A 17,709-nucleotide genomic window follows, 5' to 3' on the forward strand; every position below is an offset into this window, starting at 1 on the left:
GCAGATTAAACACAAACATACCACTTCCAAAATTTCATTTTCTGCTGAGCAAATATGACAGGCAACTGAACAGACAGAGGACGATGAAATTTTACTGTCAAGGAAACTACTGCCAAAACTCTGCAGCATCTATACAATAAACTGAAGATATGAGTCAATCTTATTTCAGACAGATTTCACAGACCACTGAGATTGTCAGGTAGTCAATGGCTCTATAACACTTATCTCATGTTTCAATTTTTGAAAAAATCATTATATTTGATTTCTTTTCACCTTTCTTCTTGTGTCATCCTTCCCCCACCCCTCCTGTCCCTCCCTTCCCAATGAGCCCCTATTCAAGAACCTCCTTGGTGTCTCACTACCACACAGGCAGTAAGGGACTACAGAAGTCACATCAAGCAGCTAAAATTACTCTAACAATTAATAAAAACTATAAAATCTTTCCCCTTGGACCTAGAACTCCAGGAGAACACTGCAGATCCATCATTCTCAAGCAAGTCAACTGAGGAACTTTCTCAACATGTTCTTTAATATTGTAACAGATTAAAAAGAAGTGTAAGGAAACACAACCAAAGTTAGTTCTAAAGCCACTTGTTGGTAGTCACTGGACTACACAAAGACCTGCTCAAAGGAAGAGAAACTGACTTGAGTGCACTTTGCATGTCCTCTCAGGAAATGCAGCAATGCTCTCAATTGCAAGCACCTGCCCCACTTCCAGCTTCCTCCATTATTCTCATTTCAAGCAACAACCAGAATGGTGGAAATAATTTTATCAAGAGCAATAATAATAGAAATCAGGAGGGTTCTTCTTAACGCTGTCTGTGAGATAAGTTTATTACTTTGCTCATACCTCTGCTGCAAAGTCAGTTAAGCCCTAATACTGTCATCAGATATTCTTTAACCATAATCATAACAAGACTCTTCAGCCAATTCAAGGATACTGGTCACCTGGAAGTAGTTAAGAAACTGGCCAGGAGTTTGTTAGAGTACTCTCTCATGCTGCTGATGCAGGCTGTATCCATAGGAGTGAGACAGGAAAACAAAGAGCTATAAAACCTCCCAAGTATTGTACATCAAACATTTCCTCCATGGTTTTTATTCTACTAACAATTAAGACCATTTCTCAAGCTGACAGCATTCATTACAGGAAAGCATAAACACTGGTGATTTCAAGCACCACACTCAATGGCCCAGAAAAGTAATTGTAGATGAAGTATCTGCATGTCAGATGCTGTGTCCAGTCTTCATGTGTGCTGCAGACCTCCTGGCTGGCATGAGGAAAGTGCCTTTCCCTGAATGTCTCTTCACAGCCAGCAAACATATCACTATGGACCAGACATCAAACAATACAGCTTGCTCGCAACTGGTCTCAATTCCCCATGTCATGCATTTCCAAAGTTTCAAGTACAGAGCTAAAAGCTTCCCCATCTGATTTTACAGCCCCTACTACCAACTGAAAAACTGCACTATTGCAATTTTAGGAGCTTATCTGATAGTAGAAAATAAGTAAAGCAAGATGTCTAACTTGCTTTACCACATACCAAGGAGGATTGGGGGGCGGGGGGGCAGGCAGAAAGGACAAAAATTGTTTGCAAAAAGCCTTAGCAGCTGGAAACCAATCTTAGAAAAATCGTATGTGTGCCACAGCTATGACAGTTAGCATTTTACTATGGATTAAAAAACACAATACAACAAAGAATAAGGTGCTTGAGTAAAAAAATTGGTAAGTAGATTTACTTTTAAAAAACATACATCTAAGTCCATGCAGAATTTGAAACGGTTATTCACATATTTTGGCACAATCACTTCTTTTCATGCTGCTGTGTAGTACTTTCACAAAAAACGCCGATTTTGTGGCACTTTTTTGAGGAAAAAAAGGTGTTTCCAAGAAGACAAAGATAAATATGGAGAACTGAACAAAAGGCATTGTATATAAAGAAAACATTTCCTTTCATTGTATGTAAAAGAAACAAGGGACAGAAAAACAAGATAGATCTTTGTATCTCTATCTCCAACACCAGTGTCCAATTTGTGTAACCTGACATGGTATATTTGGAATCTGCAATTCCCAAGTTACCATGGCAATGTAGCTACCTATCTATGAGGAAACACATGTTTCACTTCTTTCCAATCTCCATTTATGACTACAAGGAGGAACACTGGTTTCAGCACTTAACAACCTTGCAAAGACAAAAAAGACTTTCAAAACACAGATAATGCATAAAAACTCTACAAAAAAACTACATTGACTAATAGACACTAACTTCCAAATCCTGCAATACCCTCCATAAAAGAATCAGCATTATTTTAAGTTTTGTTACTTCAGAACTGACCTTGTGGTCACCCAAGGTAATGGTAAAACCCCACAGCCTGCTCTCAGGAAAAACATGCCCTTTCCTTCCATTTGGTAAATACTGACATGGAGCTCATCAAAGATAAGTGAGAGAAAGACAAGGAGGGAAAAAGGATAAAAATATAGATTTAGTAAAATAGGTACCTCAACAGAACCAACAATTCAAAGAGTTTACCCTCATTATTTTAATTACCAAAAAGAAAAAGAAAAAAAAAGCCTGGCTATGCCACTGTATATCTGTATTTTTATCACAGAAATCTCTCAGCTCAGCCAAGCACAATACCATTTCAAATCAGTTCCGTCTGGCATTTATAGATATTACATACAGCACACCAGTTATTCCACACAGAACTCTCAGCATGCACATTTGTGTAGCAGAGTATCAAGTAAAACACACCGTTCCTTTTATGAAAACTGACTCAAGAAACTGCTGGGGCTAGGACATGTCAAACTAGCTGTACTTCATAGTTTGACTGTTAACCACAAAACATCTGATGAACTAAAAAGAGTGTCTGAGCTGTCTGCAAAACAGAGCAGATCTGTGCATGAAGTCAGAATTTATCTTCACTTTCCTGAGAACTATCAGTTTGGCAGAGTGGTGGAACTGCGACAAAATAAATAATTTCTACAATGGTTTCAGTAAATCAGACAAAAACCCCTGAGACCCTCCTCTATTACCTGAGCACTGCAGAAACATTACATGCACAAGCATCCCCCCACATTTTCTCCAAAGGGCCCTACATCAAATAAAGAGTTCTGGGAGCAAAAGCATTTCAATTTCACCTCCTGGATGGCAGGGGTAGTTTTAGGGACAGGTTCCTACTAAAGCAAAAGCTCTAACACACCCTTTTGTCTCTCTAGAACTAAGCAATTCTTCATTATTCCACATGCAGAGGAATAAAGTTCCCATCTGCTGCTCGACTACTAAAATAGAAGTCAAATTCTTGTTCAAATGTTATTAGATGCTGGGAGAAAATATAACTAGTATGATTATAGCAGCAAACAGTGAGTCAGGATTTGCTGGTGCTATTCTTGTCTCTACCAGTAACCCCTTGTGTGCCTACAACCAAAAAACTTAAGGGAGCACTTGTATGAACAGGCCACTCAGCAGGCTGTTTTGCAAGATTTGACTGGAAAAGGATAGGAAGGCCTGTTGGAGGAGGGATATATTATGGTTTTTCCCCATTCTATTCCTTCACTTCTTTCATTGTAAAAGCTGGAACAGTACACCAGAACCCATGTTGCAATTTGCAATATTCCAGTCACAGGTTCTCTATTTGAATGGATGACTAGTATTATTTAAGATTATCTTGCCTTTCTTGCATCTGAACTCTTGTAGCTTTAGGGACAATTTACTGATTTTGCATTAATTTTTCAACCGCCATATCTTATGCTGCCTTTAAACAACCTGACCTCTAAAATGAGAAGCATCCTTTACACAGCATTTACACAGAGTTTCCATGTTTGATACGGGCTATAGATGAAAGCTTCCTACAGCCATGTGAATATAACGCAAGGAAACTTGGTTTTCCAATCTAAAACTAATGGTAATTATTTTTGTTATTTCAGGACTAGTTGTCCTAGTCATGAAAAAGAAATTATTTCTTTCCAAATATGCTGAAATTTAACTATTTGAATGTATCAAAAGACAGCGAGCCCATATGAAGGCTTAGCTTCCCTCTCTTTCTCTACATGAAGTTACTCTTTTTTCCATTAGCTTTAATTAATTTTTTATTTAAGATTACAGTACTTTCTATTCACCAACAGAGAGGCACCGCAAAAAACCCAAACTAAACAAAAAGAAATTTCCAAGAAGAGATTCCTCCTCCCACCCAAAGAAAAGGTTTCTAAGCAAACCAATAAAAAACTCTCATTTTCGAAGAATGTCATGGTCATATAACCTGAATGACATAAGGTAATTATTAATGTGAATCTCAGTCTAGGGATATTTGTCTTTTCAGCCCAGCTTAAGAGAAAGGACTGTGTAGCAACAGGCACACAGCTGAGGACTAATTTTTTTGCAGGATCAGATCTGGAGCCTGGAACGTTAGATTGCACACAGATAAAAGCCAAGAAATCACAAGGAAGAGATCTCACACTGACTGGTTTCACCAAGGGGAATCACGATAGCATTGTAAATCTAACAACACAATTTTTTCGATGACAGCAGCAGTAAGAGCTTTCAGTGTCCTTACATGAATTTATCCCAGGTGTCAATGGAAAAAAATATCTTGGCATTTGGGTCCTCCAGTTCTAGGATCAGTACAGGATCAAGATTCTTCTCTACTCCACCATGGGACCTTGGCTACATAAGGGATATGACCACCATTATCATATCACTCAGCCTAGTTCCAGTAACATCTAACAAAGAGCAGAATTAGGACGTTGTCTACACAGAAGCTCACAATTAAAAAAAAAAAAAACAACCAAAACCAAAAAAACCCAACAGCAACAACGAAAAAATAAATAACAAATGAAGAAAGAGCACACAGAAATTCTTTAGTACTGAAAGCCAATAGTGCTCAAATATGCTCAAAGTATTTCTTCCCTTTCTCTCTGACGACTGCCAAGTACTATTTCAGGGCAACCAAAGGCCCTCTCATTTGGCTGAGTCATATGCTACCTAGCTATTAACTCTTCACAGATAAGAACCATCTTTATGTCAGGCCAGGAAAAGCAAGGGAAGAGAACCCGCTTTTTTTGAAGTTCCATAAGCTTCTCCACAGAGCAGCTGATAGGGTGCTTTCCCAGAGTCCCTGAGAAAGGGTTTTGGAGATGACAAGAAGGCAGGGCCGAGCTCCGCTGTCTCGAATGCTCGGCGGCAGCGGCACCTCCGGTCATGTGCCGAGCGCCGCAGGGGCGGCCGCGATGCGCTCTCGCACCCACCGCCCAGCACAGCACTCGGGGCGAACCCGCCCCTGGACGGGCCGGCCGGCGTTGTGCTCATGCCGCTGCTGTAGTTCCAACACGGCAGTCGCACAGCGCAGGGCGAGAGCATCGACGGGCAGAGGCGCTGCCGACAGTGCCCGTACAGGAGCGGTGGGCGGAGGCCGCTCCCCCGAAGCCAGCGGCCCCGGCGACCCCAAGCTCTGTCCCGGCCAGGAGCCGGCGCCACCTCCCCGCAAGGTCACGCAGCCGGCGTGTCCGCGGAGGAGCTGGGTATGCGGGAGTTGCCGCCGCTCCCGGTTTCCGCTTCCCGAGATGGCCTCCCACGGCCGGTCCGGCCCCGCTGCCGTCACCGCCCGGCCGTGCCGGGGACCGAGCCCTACCGCAGAAGAGACCCACTGCGGGGAAGCCGCGGGGAAACTCCGGGTCGCCCGCCCGCCCGCCCGCCAGCCCCCGCTGTGAGCCCCTGCACCGCGAGCACTTACTGAGCTCGTCCTGGGCGGCCGCGGCCATGTTGCCGGCTGGGGAGGGAGGGGAGGCGGCGAGAGACGCCCCGCACCTCCCACCCCTCTCCGGCACCGGCACCGGGCCGGCGGCGGCGGCGTCTCTTCTTCTTCTCCTCCTCCCCCCTCCTCCCTCTCCACCTCTTCCACCCCCTCCTCCTCCTGCTCCCGGCAGCTCTCCTCGGCAGTAGCAAGCTCCCGCTCTTCTGTCACCGCCAGTTTATATTTAGAGAGAGCTGCCGTGGCCATCGCCCGCCCCCGTCGCGTACACGGCCCGGCCCCGCCGCCGCCGCCCCGCCCGGCGGGCCCCGAAGAGGAGGTTTACGGGGGCAGCACTGACCGGAGTCCGCGCTGACCTCCATGGCTGCCGCGCCGGCTCCGCGCTCGGCACGGCGGCGCAGGGACGGGACGGGACGGGAGCGGCCTAGGGCGCCCCCGCGCGGCCATGGGTGCGCTAGCAGCAGGGCGGAGAGCCCCGCCCACAGCAGGGAAATGCCACGCCCCCCGCCACGGCCGGCGCTGCCGAGTCCCTATTCCAAAGCCTTTTCCCGAAGGGATAAAGCTGCTCCGTGGACCTCCTCCCTTGCCGTTCTGGGGTTACTCAGAGAGACCACCACACCGCGTCTTTCTCCCAAACTCTGCCATGCCATGTGTGATCTCTGTAAGGAGCACCTTGGCAACATGCCCCAGCCGAGGCGTCGCTGGGGCACCTCTGGAACCAGACCGCGTGGCGCCCGCTCCCACCGCCCTCACTGCTTCCTGCAGGCGCACGGGCACAGATGGTGGCGCCTTCCGGAAAGCTCCAGGGCCAGTCCCAAGGCAGACGTGACTTCAGCGCCTCTGCGCGGTGTCAGAGGACTATTTTGTTTCTCGAGTCAGGAAAAAAAGCTTCTGTGCACCATTTTTTGCTTCATCTGTGCAATGTTTCTGGCTGAGCTGGAGTTCATTTCCCCCACAGCAGCCCTCACCTTGCTGCACTTTGCACTGATAATTGGAAAGGCGCTGATAACACAACGCTGTTTTGGCTATTGCTGAGCAGCACTGGCACAGCATCAGTGCTGTCTCTCCAACATTCCTCCCTCCATCAAGGGGGCTGGGGGTGGGCAAGATCCTGGGAGGGGACACAACCAGGCCAGCTGACCCAAACTGCCCAAAGCCATATCCCATGGCATATGATATCAGCTCAGACATAAAAGCTGAGGGAGAAAGGAGGAACAGGGGCCATTCATTTTTACAGTATTTGCATTCCAAAGCAAGCTCTACAATCCTGAGGTCCCACTCCCCAGGAAATGGCCAGACATGGCTTGTGAATGGGAAGTAAAGAATAAAATTATTTTCTTCCTCTTTGCTTGTGTGTGCATAAATTATCGCTTTTGCTTTAGTAAACTGCCTGATCTCAACCAATGTGTCTTTTTCCATCTTATTCTCTCTCTCCCACCCAGCTGAGAAGGGGAAGTGATAGAGCAGCTTGATGGGCACTAGCCACCCAGCCCAGGTCAACCCACCACAATTTTTTAAGGTCATGGTCTGAAGAGTTGACTCAGCCTCCAGTGTTGAGAGGCTGGGCTCTAATGAGTAATAAGCTGCAAAGAGGTGGCCCTTTTTTTCTTTGGGACCCATCCACAACTGATGGTAATTATAAGCATTTATTTTTGCAGAAAGGAGACAGGCAGAGGAGGAGACCAGCCACATGGGAAGCACACTCATTTCTAGCTTTAAGAACAGCACATGCGCTCTGATGAGCTGACCATTTTTGTGGTGAATATTTGCAGCATCAAGCTCATATCTGCTTTCCTAAGGTCCAACACTGAGGTGATGTTCCTGCTGGTTACACCAGAGCAGAGATGCAATCCTTCTCTCCAGAAGTCTTTGGGTACGGGACATCACAGGTGGCAGACCGGCTGTCAAAGCCACCATTTCAGAGAGCTGTGCATACAGAATCACTCAGAATCACAGAATGGGTCAGGCTGGAAGGATATCTGGTATGACCTCCCTGCTCAAGCAGGGCTACCCTAGAAGACATAGCACAGGATTGCATCCAGGCAGTTCTTGAATCTGTCAGGTGAGGGAGACTCCACAACCTCTTTGGGCAATCTGTTGCAGTGTGCAGTCACTTGCCCAGTAAAGAAATTCTTCTTCATGTCCACATGCAACCTTGTCACCCTCCCTTAGGATACTTCTAGACATGAGGTCACCTATAAATTGTGTCTTTGGGCAGCAGCAGCTTGAGGAGCATTCTCCACGATTCCCTGCCATGGAGGCGGTGCACCATGCAGTTCCCAATGTGGAGACAGTTAAATTTTGTTGGACCCTACATGACAGGTGGTCAGAGCTTGAGGTCTGCCAGGAGCAAGCCTAAACCAGGCAGAGGCTCAGGAAGTACTTCAAAAGTTTCTTCCCTGGAAGAATCACAGAATCATTGGGGTTGGAAGGGAACTTTGGAGATCACCTACTCCAACTCCCCTGCCAAGGCAAGGGTCACCTAAAGCATGTGGCACAGGAACGTGTTCAGGTGGATTTTGAATACCTCCAGACAGGGAGACACTGTGACTTCCCTGAGCAGCCTGTCCCAGTGCTCTGCCACTCTCAGTGTAACGTGCTTCCTCATGTTGAGGTGAAACTTCTTGTGTTTATGGCCTTTGCTCCTCATACTATCTCTGAGAACCACTGAGAAGTCTGGCACCATCCTCTTGTCATTGCCTTTGAGACATTTGTATGCATTAATGAAATCCCCTCTTAGTCGTCTCTTCTCCAGACTGAACAGGCCCAGCTCCTGCAGTCTCTCCTCAGGAGGGAGATGCTTCAGACCTCGAATCAGCTTTGTGGCCTCCTCTGGACCCCTTCCAGTATCTCCGTGCTTTTCTTGAGCTGTGAAGCTCAGAAGTTGAACACGGCAGATCAGATACGGCCTCAACAGGGCTGAGTACAGGGGGCAGGACCACCTCATCGACCTGCTGGCAGTGCTCTTCCGAATGCATCCCAGGATTCCGCTGGTGGGGGTGCAACGGAAGGGCACACCGCCGGCTGGAAGAACGGGCCAGCACAGCCTGTGAGAAACTGGGGACAAAGGACCGGTCCCAGCGCTCGGCACCCCGAGCAGGCCGCGCTCCCTCGCTCCCCGCGCCGCCGCCGAGCGCGGGCTCTGTCGCGACCCGCCCCCTGTCGCGCCCCCCGCCCTCCCGTGCCGGCCCCGCCGCCGGCCGCGCGCACGGCGCCGAGTGCGGCCCGGCCCGGCGGCGGAGCAATGGCGGCGCCGCGGTGGTGTCCGGGCGGGCGGTGGGCGCTGTACCTGTGCCTGTGCGCGGCGCTGCTGCCGCGGCCGGCTCGGGGCCTCACCGACCGCCTCTACTGCGGCCGCCGAGTCTGCTACGAGGTGCTGGGCGTTAGCCGGCAGGCCAGCAAGGCGGAGATCGCCCGCGCCTACCGGCAGCTCGCCCGGCAGTACCACCCCGACCGCTACCGCGGGGAGCCCGCGGGCGGCGAGGGCAGCGGGGTGCAGGCGGCGCACGAGAAGTTCCTGCTCATCGCCGCCGCCTACGAGACCCTCAAGGTGAGAGAGCGGGACCACCGCCGCGGCCGGAGCCGCTCCGGTAAGCAGTCAGGGAGGGGAGGAGAAACACCCCGAAAAATCCTCCTTCCGTAGCCAGCCCGAGAGTGTGGGAAGGAGGATGGAGTGCTCTTGAAGAACCTTCTGTGTCTAGAATGAGTTCTTTTCAAATTTATTTATTTATCTATTTTATTTATTTATTTATAACGAACCGACTAGGCTTTATCTTGGAGGTATACCTTTACGAGTAGCAGTGACTCGAGTAGCATATGGGATCTGTAAGGGAAGGCTTCTCAGGGCAAATCATGTGTGACTTGGCAAAGATGGAACGCAGGAATGGAAGAAGGAGACGTGTAAGTGTTTTAAGGCTACAAGGGAATAGAAAAGGGAACTATTTTTTTTTTTTGTGGGATTGAAGGGGGGGGACAGAGTTTGGAAGGAATTCAGTTGAGCCTGGCAAAATTATATTTCCCGTTCTGCAATTACATGGAGGAAAATGATGAAAAACTCAGAAGACATGAGAACAATGAGGTTTTGAATTGGCCTTCCATTGGACAGTTTCCATATCCCTGAAAACTAATTCCTTTAAGTTTTGTAAAAGAATTTCCTAATAGGTTCTTCACCTGAAAATCTTTTCCTGAGCAATACTTATTAACTCCAGTCCAGCTGGACTTCCCATTCTGAAGTTAAACAACTTACTCTGTGGATTTTAGTTGCTTGTCTCTTTTCTAGTTTTAAATGGCTTTGCACAGTGCCTTCTTATTCATTTTATGACTAAACATATCATATGTGCATGGGCAGATAAGTGTGAGAACAAATCAATAGAGAATATGAGAAAACAACGAATTTCCTCTATGTTTCATACTCCCTTGGGCTGCTGCCAGTTTTACAGACGCATGGTCCTTAATGAGGTGTAAAACACATGTACAATAGAGCAAGTGAAAATGGGGATTTAAACCGGAATGAGTTTTTCATGTCATCCTACAGGATGAAGAAACACGTAAAGATTATGACTACATGCTGGATCATCCTGAAGAGTATTACAGGCATTACTACCACTACTACCGCAGGAGATTGGCACCTAAAGTAGATGTCACAATAGTGATCCTAGTTACAGTGTGTGCCATCTCTGTGTTTCAGGTAAAATTTCACCTTTACATCCTACTGCTCTCTGAGTTTCTGAACAAGAAGAGAAGTAGTGGCAGCTCTCATAATGTGCCATTTAATAAAAAGTGTCAGCGAGGAGCTGTTCCTTTGTGCTGTGGTTCATGTCTGTGTGGTGTCCATAAAAATCCTGAAGTCAGGAGGTACGTAGCTGATTTTTGACTGCCCTTGGTACCTTGAACAGAGGTAGAAATTAATTTTGTTGAGACAAGGCGAATCTTTTCTGAAGAACTTACTCGGTTCTTCCTGGCAGGCTCAGAGTAGCTCATGCAGGCCTAGTGCCCCAAATAATGTGTGTCAGTTTGTCAATATGCATAAGTAAATTTAAAAAAAAGCAGACTAGCAAACTGAATTCAAAACTCAATTCAGGTGATAGGACTGAATATCAGGAGTTTACTAAACTTGTGTGAATCTCGCATTGTGGTGTATTTTAAACATCACATTGATGAAGTCAGGAGAGAAGCAAATTCAGTTCAGCAGAGTTTACTCTGAAGGTGGTAGATCCAAGGCCAAGAAAACCCCCTGTGTTTTAGATGAAAAAGCTTGTGCTGTTGCTGACAAGAGGACAAAAGTGCTTAACTTCTCTTTAGAATCTTTTAAATTACTGGTTCAAAACATCATTAAAAATACCCAAGAAGTTTAAGAGATGAAGATACAGCTTATGCTGTGGTGCAGGCTGCTCAGTGTTTAGTAGGATATTGGAAGTTAGAATAAAAAGTATGTTGATCAGAATTTGAGAACTTGTAATAATAAATTCTAATGGCATAGTCAGGCAAATACCTAATTTATCTTCAGATTTAGTAGCGGCAATGTTTCATTTCACATCTTATTTCTTATTTTGTCTGTAAGTGCAGACACTCACTTTTCTGGAGTCCCAACTGCAGAATGCTTCTAAATTCAGTGTAAGCGTCTATGTAAACTGGTTTGCCCATCTTGCTTTCTGTTGTTTCTGCTCCTTGGCCTTTGCTAAGGTTGTAATAATGGGTTTATGTCGTGCTTGGCCTTGGTAAACACTGTGAGATGCGTCATGGTTAAAAAAGTTGCATCAGTGAGACATGCTTGGATGTCCCAAGAATGAAAGTGAGCTGCTAACTTATTCCCTCTTTGCCTATCTAGTTTCTTCCATGTTTTCTGTGCATCATCTCAGGTCATTTACAAGACACTAGAGGGGAACAAAATACGCTCTCAGTTAGTCTTTGTGCTTCTTCTGTCTTCAGAAGGAATCATTCTCAGGGTTGTGTTGTACAGGGCTAGAAGTTGGACTTGGTGCTTTTTGTGGGTCTCTTCCAGCTCAGGTTGCTCTATGATTCTGTGTTCATCCAGGCAGTAAATTTCTGGTTTGTTGTCTGGGGGCTTCCCCCCCCCTCCCTTGAAATCCAGAGAGCAGCTGAAGATCAGAGAGCTGAAGATCAGATATGTTGAGTCTTGTAAAGTGGACGCTGCCAGACTAATGAGATTGTCACATACTTAGTCGATGTTCAGTGAACTGCTTTAAACAGTTAAATTAAACAGTTTAAATTGTTACTGGGTAACAATTTTATACTTAAATATTCGTATAGTAGCTCCTATGTTTATAAATCTAAGAAGAGGGGCTTCTGAGAATGTCTGGCACAGCCTGGTATTAACTTGCAGGAGGCTGACATCTACTCAGGAACAAAACTGTTCAGAGCAGTGTCTGCTTGGCCTTCTTTGTCATCATAAATTGCTGTGAGATGCACTTATATACATCCATTTCCAGGGGCTTCACTGAGTCTGGAGGGATAGCTTCTGTGATACCACATAAGTATTGTTAGCTTCACTTTTTACCCTTACTGTAATGTAACTGTGGTTAAAAGTGTGTGAGAGCATTACTTATTTCTTTTCCTGGCAAACCTCCAAATAGGAATGTGTCTGTATTAAAACATGGTTTTTACTTTTGCTCTTCTTAAATTACAGTTCTTCAGCTGGTGGAGTAGTTACAATGAAGCTATCAACTACTTAGCATCTGTGCCAAAATACCGTATACAAGCTACTGAGATTGCCAGGCAACAAGGTTTACTCAACAAGACTAAAGAAAAAGGCAAGAACAGGCGGTCTAAAGAAGAAATTCGTGAAGAGGAGGAAGAAATTATCAAAGACATTATTAAAAATAAAATAGATATAAAGGGTGGTTATCAGAAGCCCAAAATATATGATATCCTCCTATTTCAGATCCTTCTTGCTCCTTTTTACTGGTGCAAATACATAGTTTGGTACTGTTGGTGGATTTATTGTTTCACTATTAAAGGGCAAGAGTATGGTGTGGAAGAGAAGTTGTATATCATACGAAGGTACATGAAAATGTCTCAGTCTCAGTTTGACAGCCTGGAAGATCATCAAAAAGAGACCTTTCTTGAACGGCAGCTTTGGATACGAGAAAACTATGAGGTGGGTAGCAATACTGAAATTGGCTGGGAAATAAACTTTCTAACACAACTTGAAGTATTAGAAAACAGACATTCTTTATTACAGCACTGGACGCACCCCAAGCATATATTCTCTAATCAAATGTGTGTCGTGAAACTTTAAAGTGGGGTATTTATTCCATCATGATCATACATACTCATTACAATATACTTCCTAGCTTATACGTAAACATCACTTTTCCTAGAGCTAATTTGCATGCATCTGAGTCCTGCTGGAAGTCCTTTTATGGTTCTAGAGGCTTGTCTGAAGGGGTCTGTGATGCTTGTATTGACTTAGTGCTTCAATGTTACAGGTGTCCTTTCCTTAAACTTTCTCTTCCAGCGCGTGCTGTTGCTTCTTATTACATGCAAAAACACCAACTGTTTTCCTTATTATCTTATTAGTTCCTTATTACTTCCTTATTAGTTCATCCACTGGTTCCAGCTACTTTTACATACCTTTAGCTTTTTTTGGTCAATAGTCTTTAAGGTCTATCCAGCAGCTTCAGGGAAACTGAAGATCTCTCTTCTCTATGTTATTTATCAGTAGCCCTGGTGGAAAAACTACTGTTGGTTATCCAGCAGTTCCAGAGCAGTAATAACAGTGTGCTATTATGATAGGTTGAAGACTACTGTCTGTTCTCCAAACAGTAATAATTTTTAATAAGAATTACCCAGATTGTCTGAAACTTCTATGTCTAAGTCTTCTAAGCTGTTAATTTCTAGCTCAGACTGTTTTGATTGGTTGGTTGTTGTTGTTTTGGTTTGGTTTTCCCATCTGTCCTTTGGTAGTGCTTTGGCCTGTGGTGAGTAATAGACTGTTCTTGCAGTGCTGTATACCTGTTCAAGTAGGGATGGCATGAAAACCACCTTTAGGCACAACTTCTACTCTTGCTGTGGATAGTCATTAAATTAATAGTCAATACTAGATAGTCACTATGTAGTTTTTAAAACTTCTGAGAGAGCGGAGAAAGAACATGAGCCACAGCATGGGATCTGCAGTCCAGAATTATTTGGGATGCTGGGGCGTGGCAGGTTGACAAAACCCTCCTGTTATTCCACAGAGGTGCATCTGTGAGCCATTTGGATGGGTGGTTTCTAAAGAAAAACATGAGAATGTGAACTTAGTCTGCTTCAGGGGAAAAAGAGTTGGTGCTGCAGTTCTGCATATGCTGAGAAAAGAGATGGGATGATGGCAGGACACCAAAGAGTGTTTTCTAGCAAACCCATCCTAACTGAGCACATATGCATACCTGGCAGCTAATCCTTTCCTTACATTAACACCTATTTTACCATTTTCCTCTTCAAGTTTGTAGATAATCTACCCCTGCCTGCTTTTGAAGAAACAGTCTGGAAGTCCAAAGACTGAGTAATGCTGCTAGTTAAAGCAGATATTAATATGGAAAAATGTTGGATGGATATCCTGTAGTAGAGAAAAACTGCCCTGGTTTCTCATCCGTGCAGTTTTTAACTAAGGATGTTTTGGTCACTGAATGTGAAAGAGCTGTATTTGCCACAAGTGAAGTCTTTTTAGCTCACACTTCTCTCCTGTGGTGGCCAGCAGTTCATTTTCCCTGACAAATTCATGACAACTACACCTGTGTAGTAATAGTTGTCCAACATACTTTGCACTTTGTAACTTTCTGAAAAGGAAATGGTGTCTTTGTAGGTAATTGCTTTAATAAGTTTTACCTGGTCAGTTGTATGCACTGAAGTTTTCAGTCTCTGCTGTGCCATCTGGTCATGAGTTCATCAATACTTGTAGAAGGTGGTAGAAGAGGATTTTTGAAGCCACCTGGACTCCTGCTCATTCCAGTATTACTGGAAATGGAGAATGATCATGCTTTTTTCTGTTCTTGTGCTAGCTGTGTTTTTGTGTACCACTGTCATATCCTTGCTTGAAACGTAGTAATGTATTTTCTAGGCTGAAAAATATTGCTGTAGTGTTTCTCCCCAAAAGCTTGTCTGTTCCTTCATCACTGGAGATGTCTATCTACATATTGTTCAGTTTTCCGGTGTTTTAGGATGGGAAACACTAGGAATTCAATACACAGGGCTCCATAATATTTTTACTGTTTCCTAATGATTCTTAAAACCTTTATGATCACTGAGCATTGAGTTTGTGTATTCATGTAGCCATCTATAATATATTTTTAAAATCTTGTTTGTGTATATTGGAACCCTAAATTTAATAGGCCTTTGAGTCAGACTAAGTCACGTGACACTAGATGATAAAATGATAGATGGTTTTGAGATTTATGCTGGCTGCATCTACATAAACTGCCTTCCAGAATAAAAATGCAGATACTGTTGCATTTTTGTGCCTTTTTTTTTTCAGATTATTGACTTTGCTGATAACTGTTGATTCCATGGCAGTGACGGAGTATTTCTTGACAGAATATAATTGCTCATCTTTTTGTACTGTAAATACTGGATGCAGAGATATTTGAGATATTCTCAACTTTGCTGAGAGCCTTACTTGGGAAGAAAAAGTTCCATAGTGGTATTCTGTTAGATGATTACTTTGAAAAGGGAGAACAGCTAAAAATCAGGAGCTGAACAGCTGCATTGAACAGTGTGTGCTGAAGGGGACTCACGAGGTTAGGTTTTCAGAACATGAGCAGTTGCTTAGTGTGTATTTTGTTGAATTCATTGAGCATCTACTTCTCTAGCAAAGAAATGTTTTGGAGCTTTCAGGAAGGTTGTTCTGCTCTCAGCAAAAACACAAAGCATCTTGGGCAGTAAGTAGTAGGCTCTTGGACTGCAGGTGCTCCAACACCTCGTGTTGGTCAGGATCTGCTTCTGCCCTGCAATTCAGTCTTTTGTAAGAAAAATAGGCTGGCAAACAATTGAAGAATAAACACTTAGACCCCAATGAGGCTCAGTTAAGCTGTTTCTTCATCCTTATTAAAAACTTCTTTCCGTCTTACCAGGTGTATAAACGAGAACAAGAGGAGGAGTTAAAGAAAAAGATGGCCATGGATCCCCGATGGAAGAGATACCGGCGGTGGATGAAGAATGAAGGACCTGGGAGACTGACTTTTATTGATGATTGAAGGTTGCTGAACAAAATGTGTGCTGTTGCTGAAAGTGATTTGCAAAACTTTTCATTACATCATTCAGAGTTTTGTCTGCTGTGGCTTAGCAGTGATCTAAAACTCAGGAACTATTACATCAGGCGGAAGCATAATACAGGTTTACCATTTTTATAAATTAGACCTATTAAAACAGGCTCAGCCTAATGTATATATGCCATTTACTTGGGGATATCAATGTGGAATTCGTTATTCCAAACAATGTATTTTTGCTAGATACTTCATATTCATCAATGAACCCATAACTCTAGTCTTTCTGAAAATGTTTTTAGTTCAAGCCTTGACAAGTCCCAGTTTTCCTCTTTAACCTGAAGAGTTTCTGCAAGTGGAAACTGAAAATGCTTATAAAAGATTCTGAAGTAAGGGCCATTTTCTGTTTTCCTCTCTTTCCCTCTACTTTTCAATCTAATTTCTAAGATGCCAAATTGGTTGTTTTTCATGTAAACAATATGGGGATTATACAAGACTACTGCTATTCCTGCTTCACTTGGAAATGGATTTTATTCTTTGTGGGAATAAATGATGCATGATTGATCATCATTGTGATGCAAACAAGCCTTAATTCTTTGTTCTACAGAGTAATTAATGAAACAGTATGCTTGGATATTTTGTGGTTTTTCATCTTGTACATTGGATTATACCTGCTTGTTCAGAACAAGTATATCAGTGAATATTAGTTTATTAAATGTGACATTTCTTTCACCAAGGTATTGGTTAAAGGGAAAAATGACCCTTTTGTTAAAAAGGGCAATTTTGATGCCTTATGTAAATAAAAGTTTATATATGCAGACTTAATTAGTTTAAAATTCTAAATCTTAAGTATTCATTACATTTATCTCTTCTGATCAGACCTCTGAGTACTTAGAATAAATAATGCATAACAGCAGTCTGTGGTTTCCTCTGTAACAACCCAGGTCAGAGAGTTTCTGTAATTTGCTGGTAAAAGGGATTCTGCTACCTTATTCACCTTCAGTAATTTTACTGGGGAAGGAAAGATGGGAGCATAGTCTCTCCCCTGTCCTCACACTTGTAAAAGTGAGTTCCTTAGAAGGAAACTGCTGAAAACAGTGCCTTGTTAGCTGCCTGCTGTGGAGATTGGTTCTGGGAGCACAGGTTTTGAACTTGCTGCTCCTGACGTTTGCACATTTTTGAAATGTAGTTTCAGTTTTCTGTTTAAAATAACGTATTCAAAAACATGTGTTGTAGTTTTATGCCCAGCTGGAGATGAAACACCTCATAGCCACTTGTTCAACTCTCTTTTCCCCCCACCCTCGTAGAACAGGGACAAGAGTCAAAGTAAAATTTGTATGTTGAGACAAGAACAGTTTAATAATTGAAAATACAGTAAAATACAATAATAATGGGAAATAATAAACAAGTGATGCATGATGCAATTGCTCACCAGCCACTGACATACCAGACACCCCTTCTTGTACCCAGATCCACAGGCCTTCTGGGTAACCCCCCAGTTTAAATACCAGGCATGATGTTCTCTGGTGTGGAATATCCATTTGGTCAGTTTAGGTCATTTGTCCCAGCTATGCTCCCTCCCAGTTTGTTGGTGGGTTTTTTTTTTTTTTTTTGTATCTTCTCACTGGCAGAGCCTGAGACAAGGAGGGAAAAAGTCCTTGACTTTGGATAAACACAACTTAGCAAAAACCTAAATATCACTGTGTTATCAACACCATTCTCATTCTGAATCCAAAACACAGCCCTGTAGCTGCTACTGAGAAGAAAT

General features: G+C 43.9%; 2 protein-coding genes across 4 annotated transcripts in view; one reads left to right on the plus strand and one right to left on the minus strand.

The window, feature by feature from the left end:
• Positions 1-6,188, minus strand: part of ECPAS (Ecm29 proteasome adaptor and scaffold) — a 56,903-nt gene extending 50,715 nt beyond the window's left edge. Inside the window, exon 1 of one of the 2 annotated variants that reach the window (XM_030968224.1) lies at positions 5,725-5,841. In XM_030968224.1, the coding sequence (XP_030824084.1) occupies positions 5,725-5,752 (28 nt within the window). In that variant the 5' untranslated portion in view covers positions 5,753-5,841. Of the gene's footprint in view, positions 1-5,724; positions 5,842-6,082 lie in introns of those variants that run through there. The other variant, XM_030968225.1, reaches the window with a different exon arrangement.
• Positions 6,189-8,977: 2,789 nt separating this feature from the next.
• On the plus strand, positions 8,978-16,523 carry DNAJC25 (DnaJ heat shock protein family (Hsp40) member C25). 2 transcript variants are annotated; one of them, XM_030968879.1, is made up of 4 exons: positions 8,978-9,292; positions 10,277-10,429; positions 12,389-12,859; positions 15,810-16,523. In XM_030968879.1, exons 1-4 carry the CDS (start codon positions 8,987-8,989, stop codon positions 15,930-15,932), a joined length of 1,053 nt encoding a protein of 350 aa, XP_030824739.1. In that variant the 5' UTR covers positions 8,978-8,986; the 3' UTR covers positions 15,933-16,523. The 2 variants fall into 2 exon arrangements, with proteins under 2 accessions (XP_030824739.1, XP_030824740.1); XM_030968880.1 differs by lacking the exon at positions 10,277-10,429 and having other exon boundaries at positions 15,810-16,207.
• Positions 16,524-17,709: the final 1,186 nt, after the last annotated feature.

The sequence above is a fragment of the Camarhynchus parvulus genome, chromosome Z (assembly GCF_901933205.1).
Source record: "Camarhynchus parvulus chromosome Z, STF_HiC, whole genome shotgun sequence".
In the NCBI taxonomy this organism is placed as follows: domain Eukaryota; kingdom Metazoa; phylum Chordata; class Aves; order Passeriformes; family Thraupidae; genus Camarhynchus; species Camarhynchus parvulus.

What these genes read in the sequence shown, in the direction of transcription:
- DNAJC25 (XM_030968879.1), top strand. Translation starts at nt 8,987, where the DNA reads ATGGCGGCGCCGCGGTGGTGTCCGGGCGGGCGGTGGGCGCTGTACCTG. An exon ending in CCGCCTACGAGACCCTCAAG is followed by an intron (nt 9,293 to 10,276) that starts GTGAGAGAGCGG and finishes GTCATCCTACAG; the next exon opens with GATGAAGAAACACGTAAAGA. An exon ending in GGATACGAGAAAACTATGAG is followed by an intron (nt 12,860 to 15,809) that starts GTGGGTAGCAAT and finishes CCGTCTTACCAG; the next exon opens with GTGTATAAACGAGAACAAGA.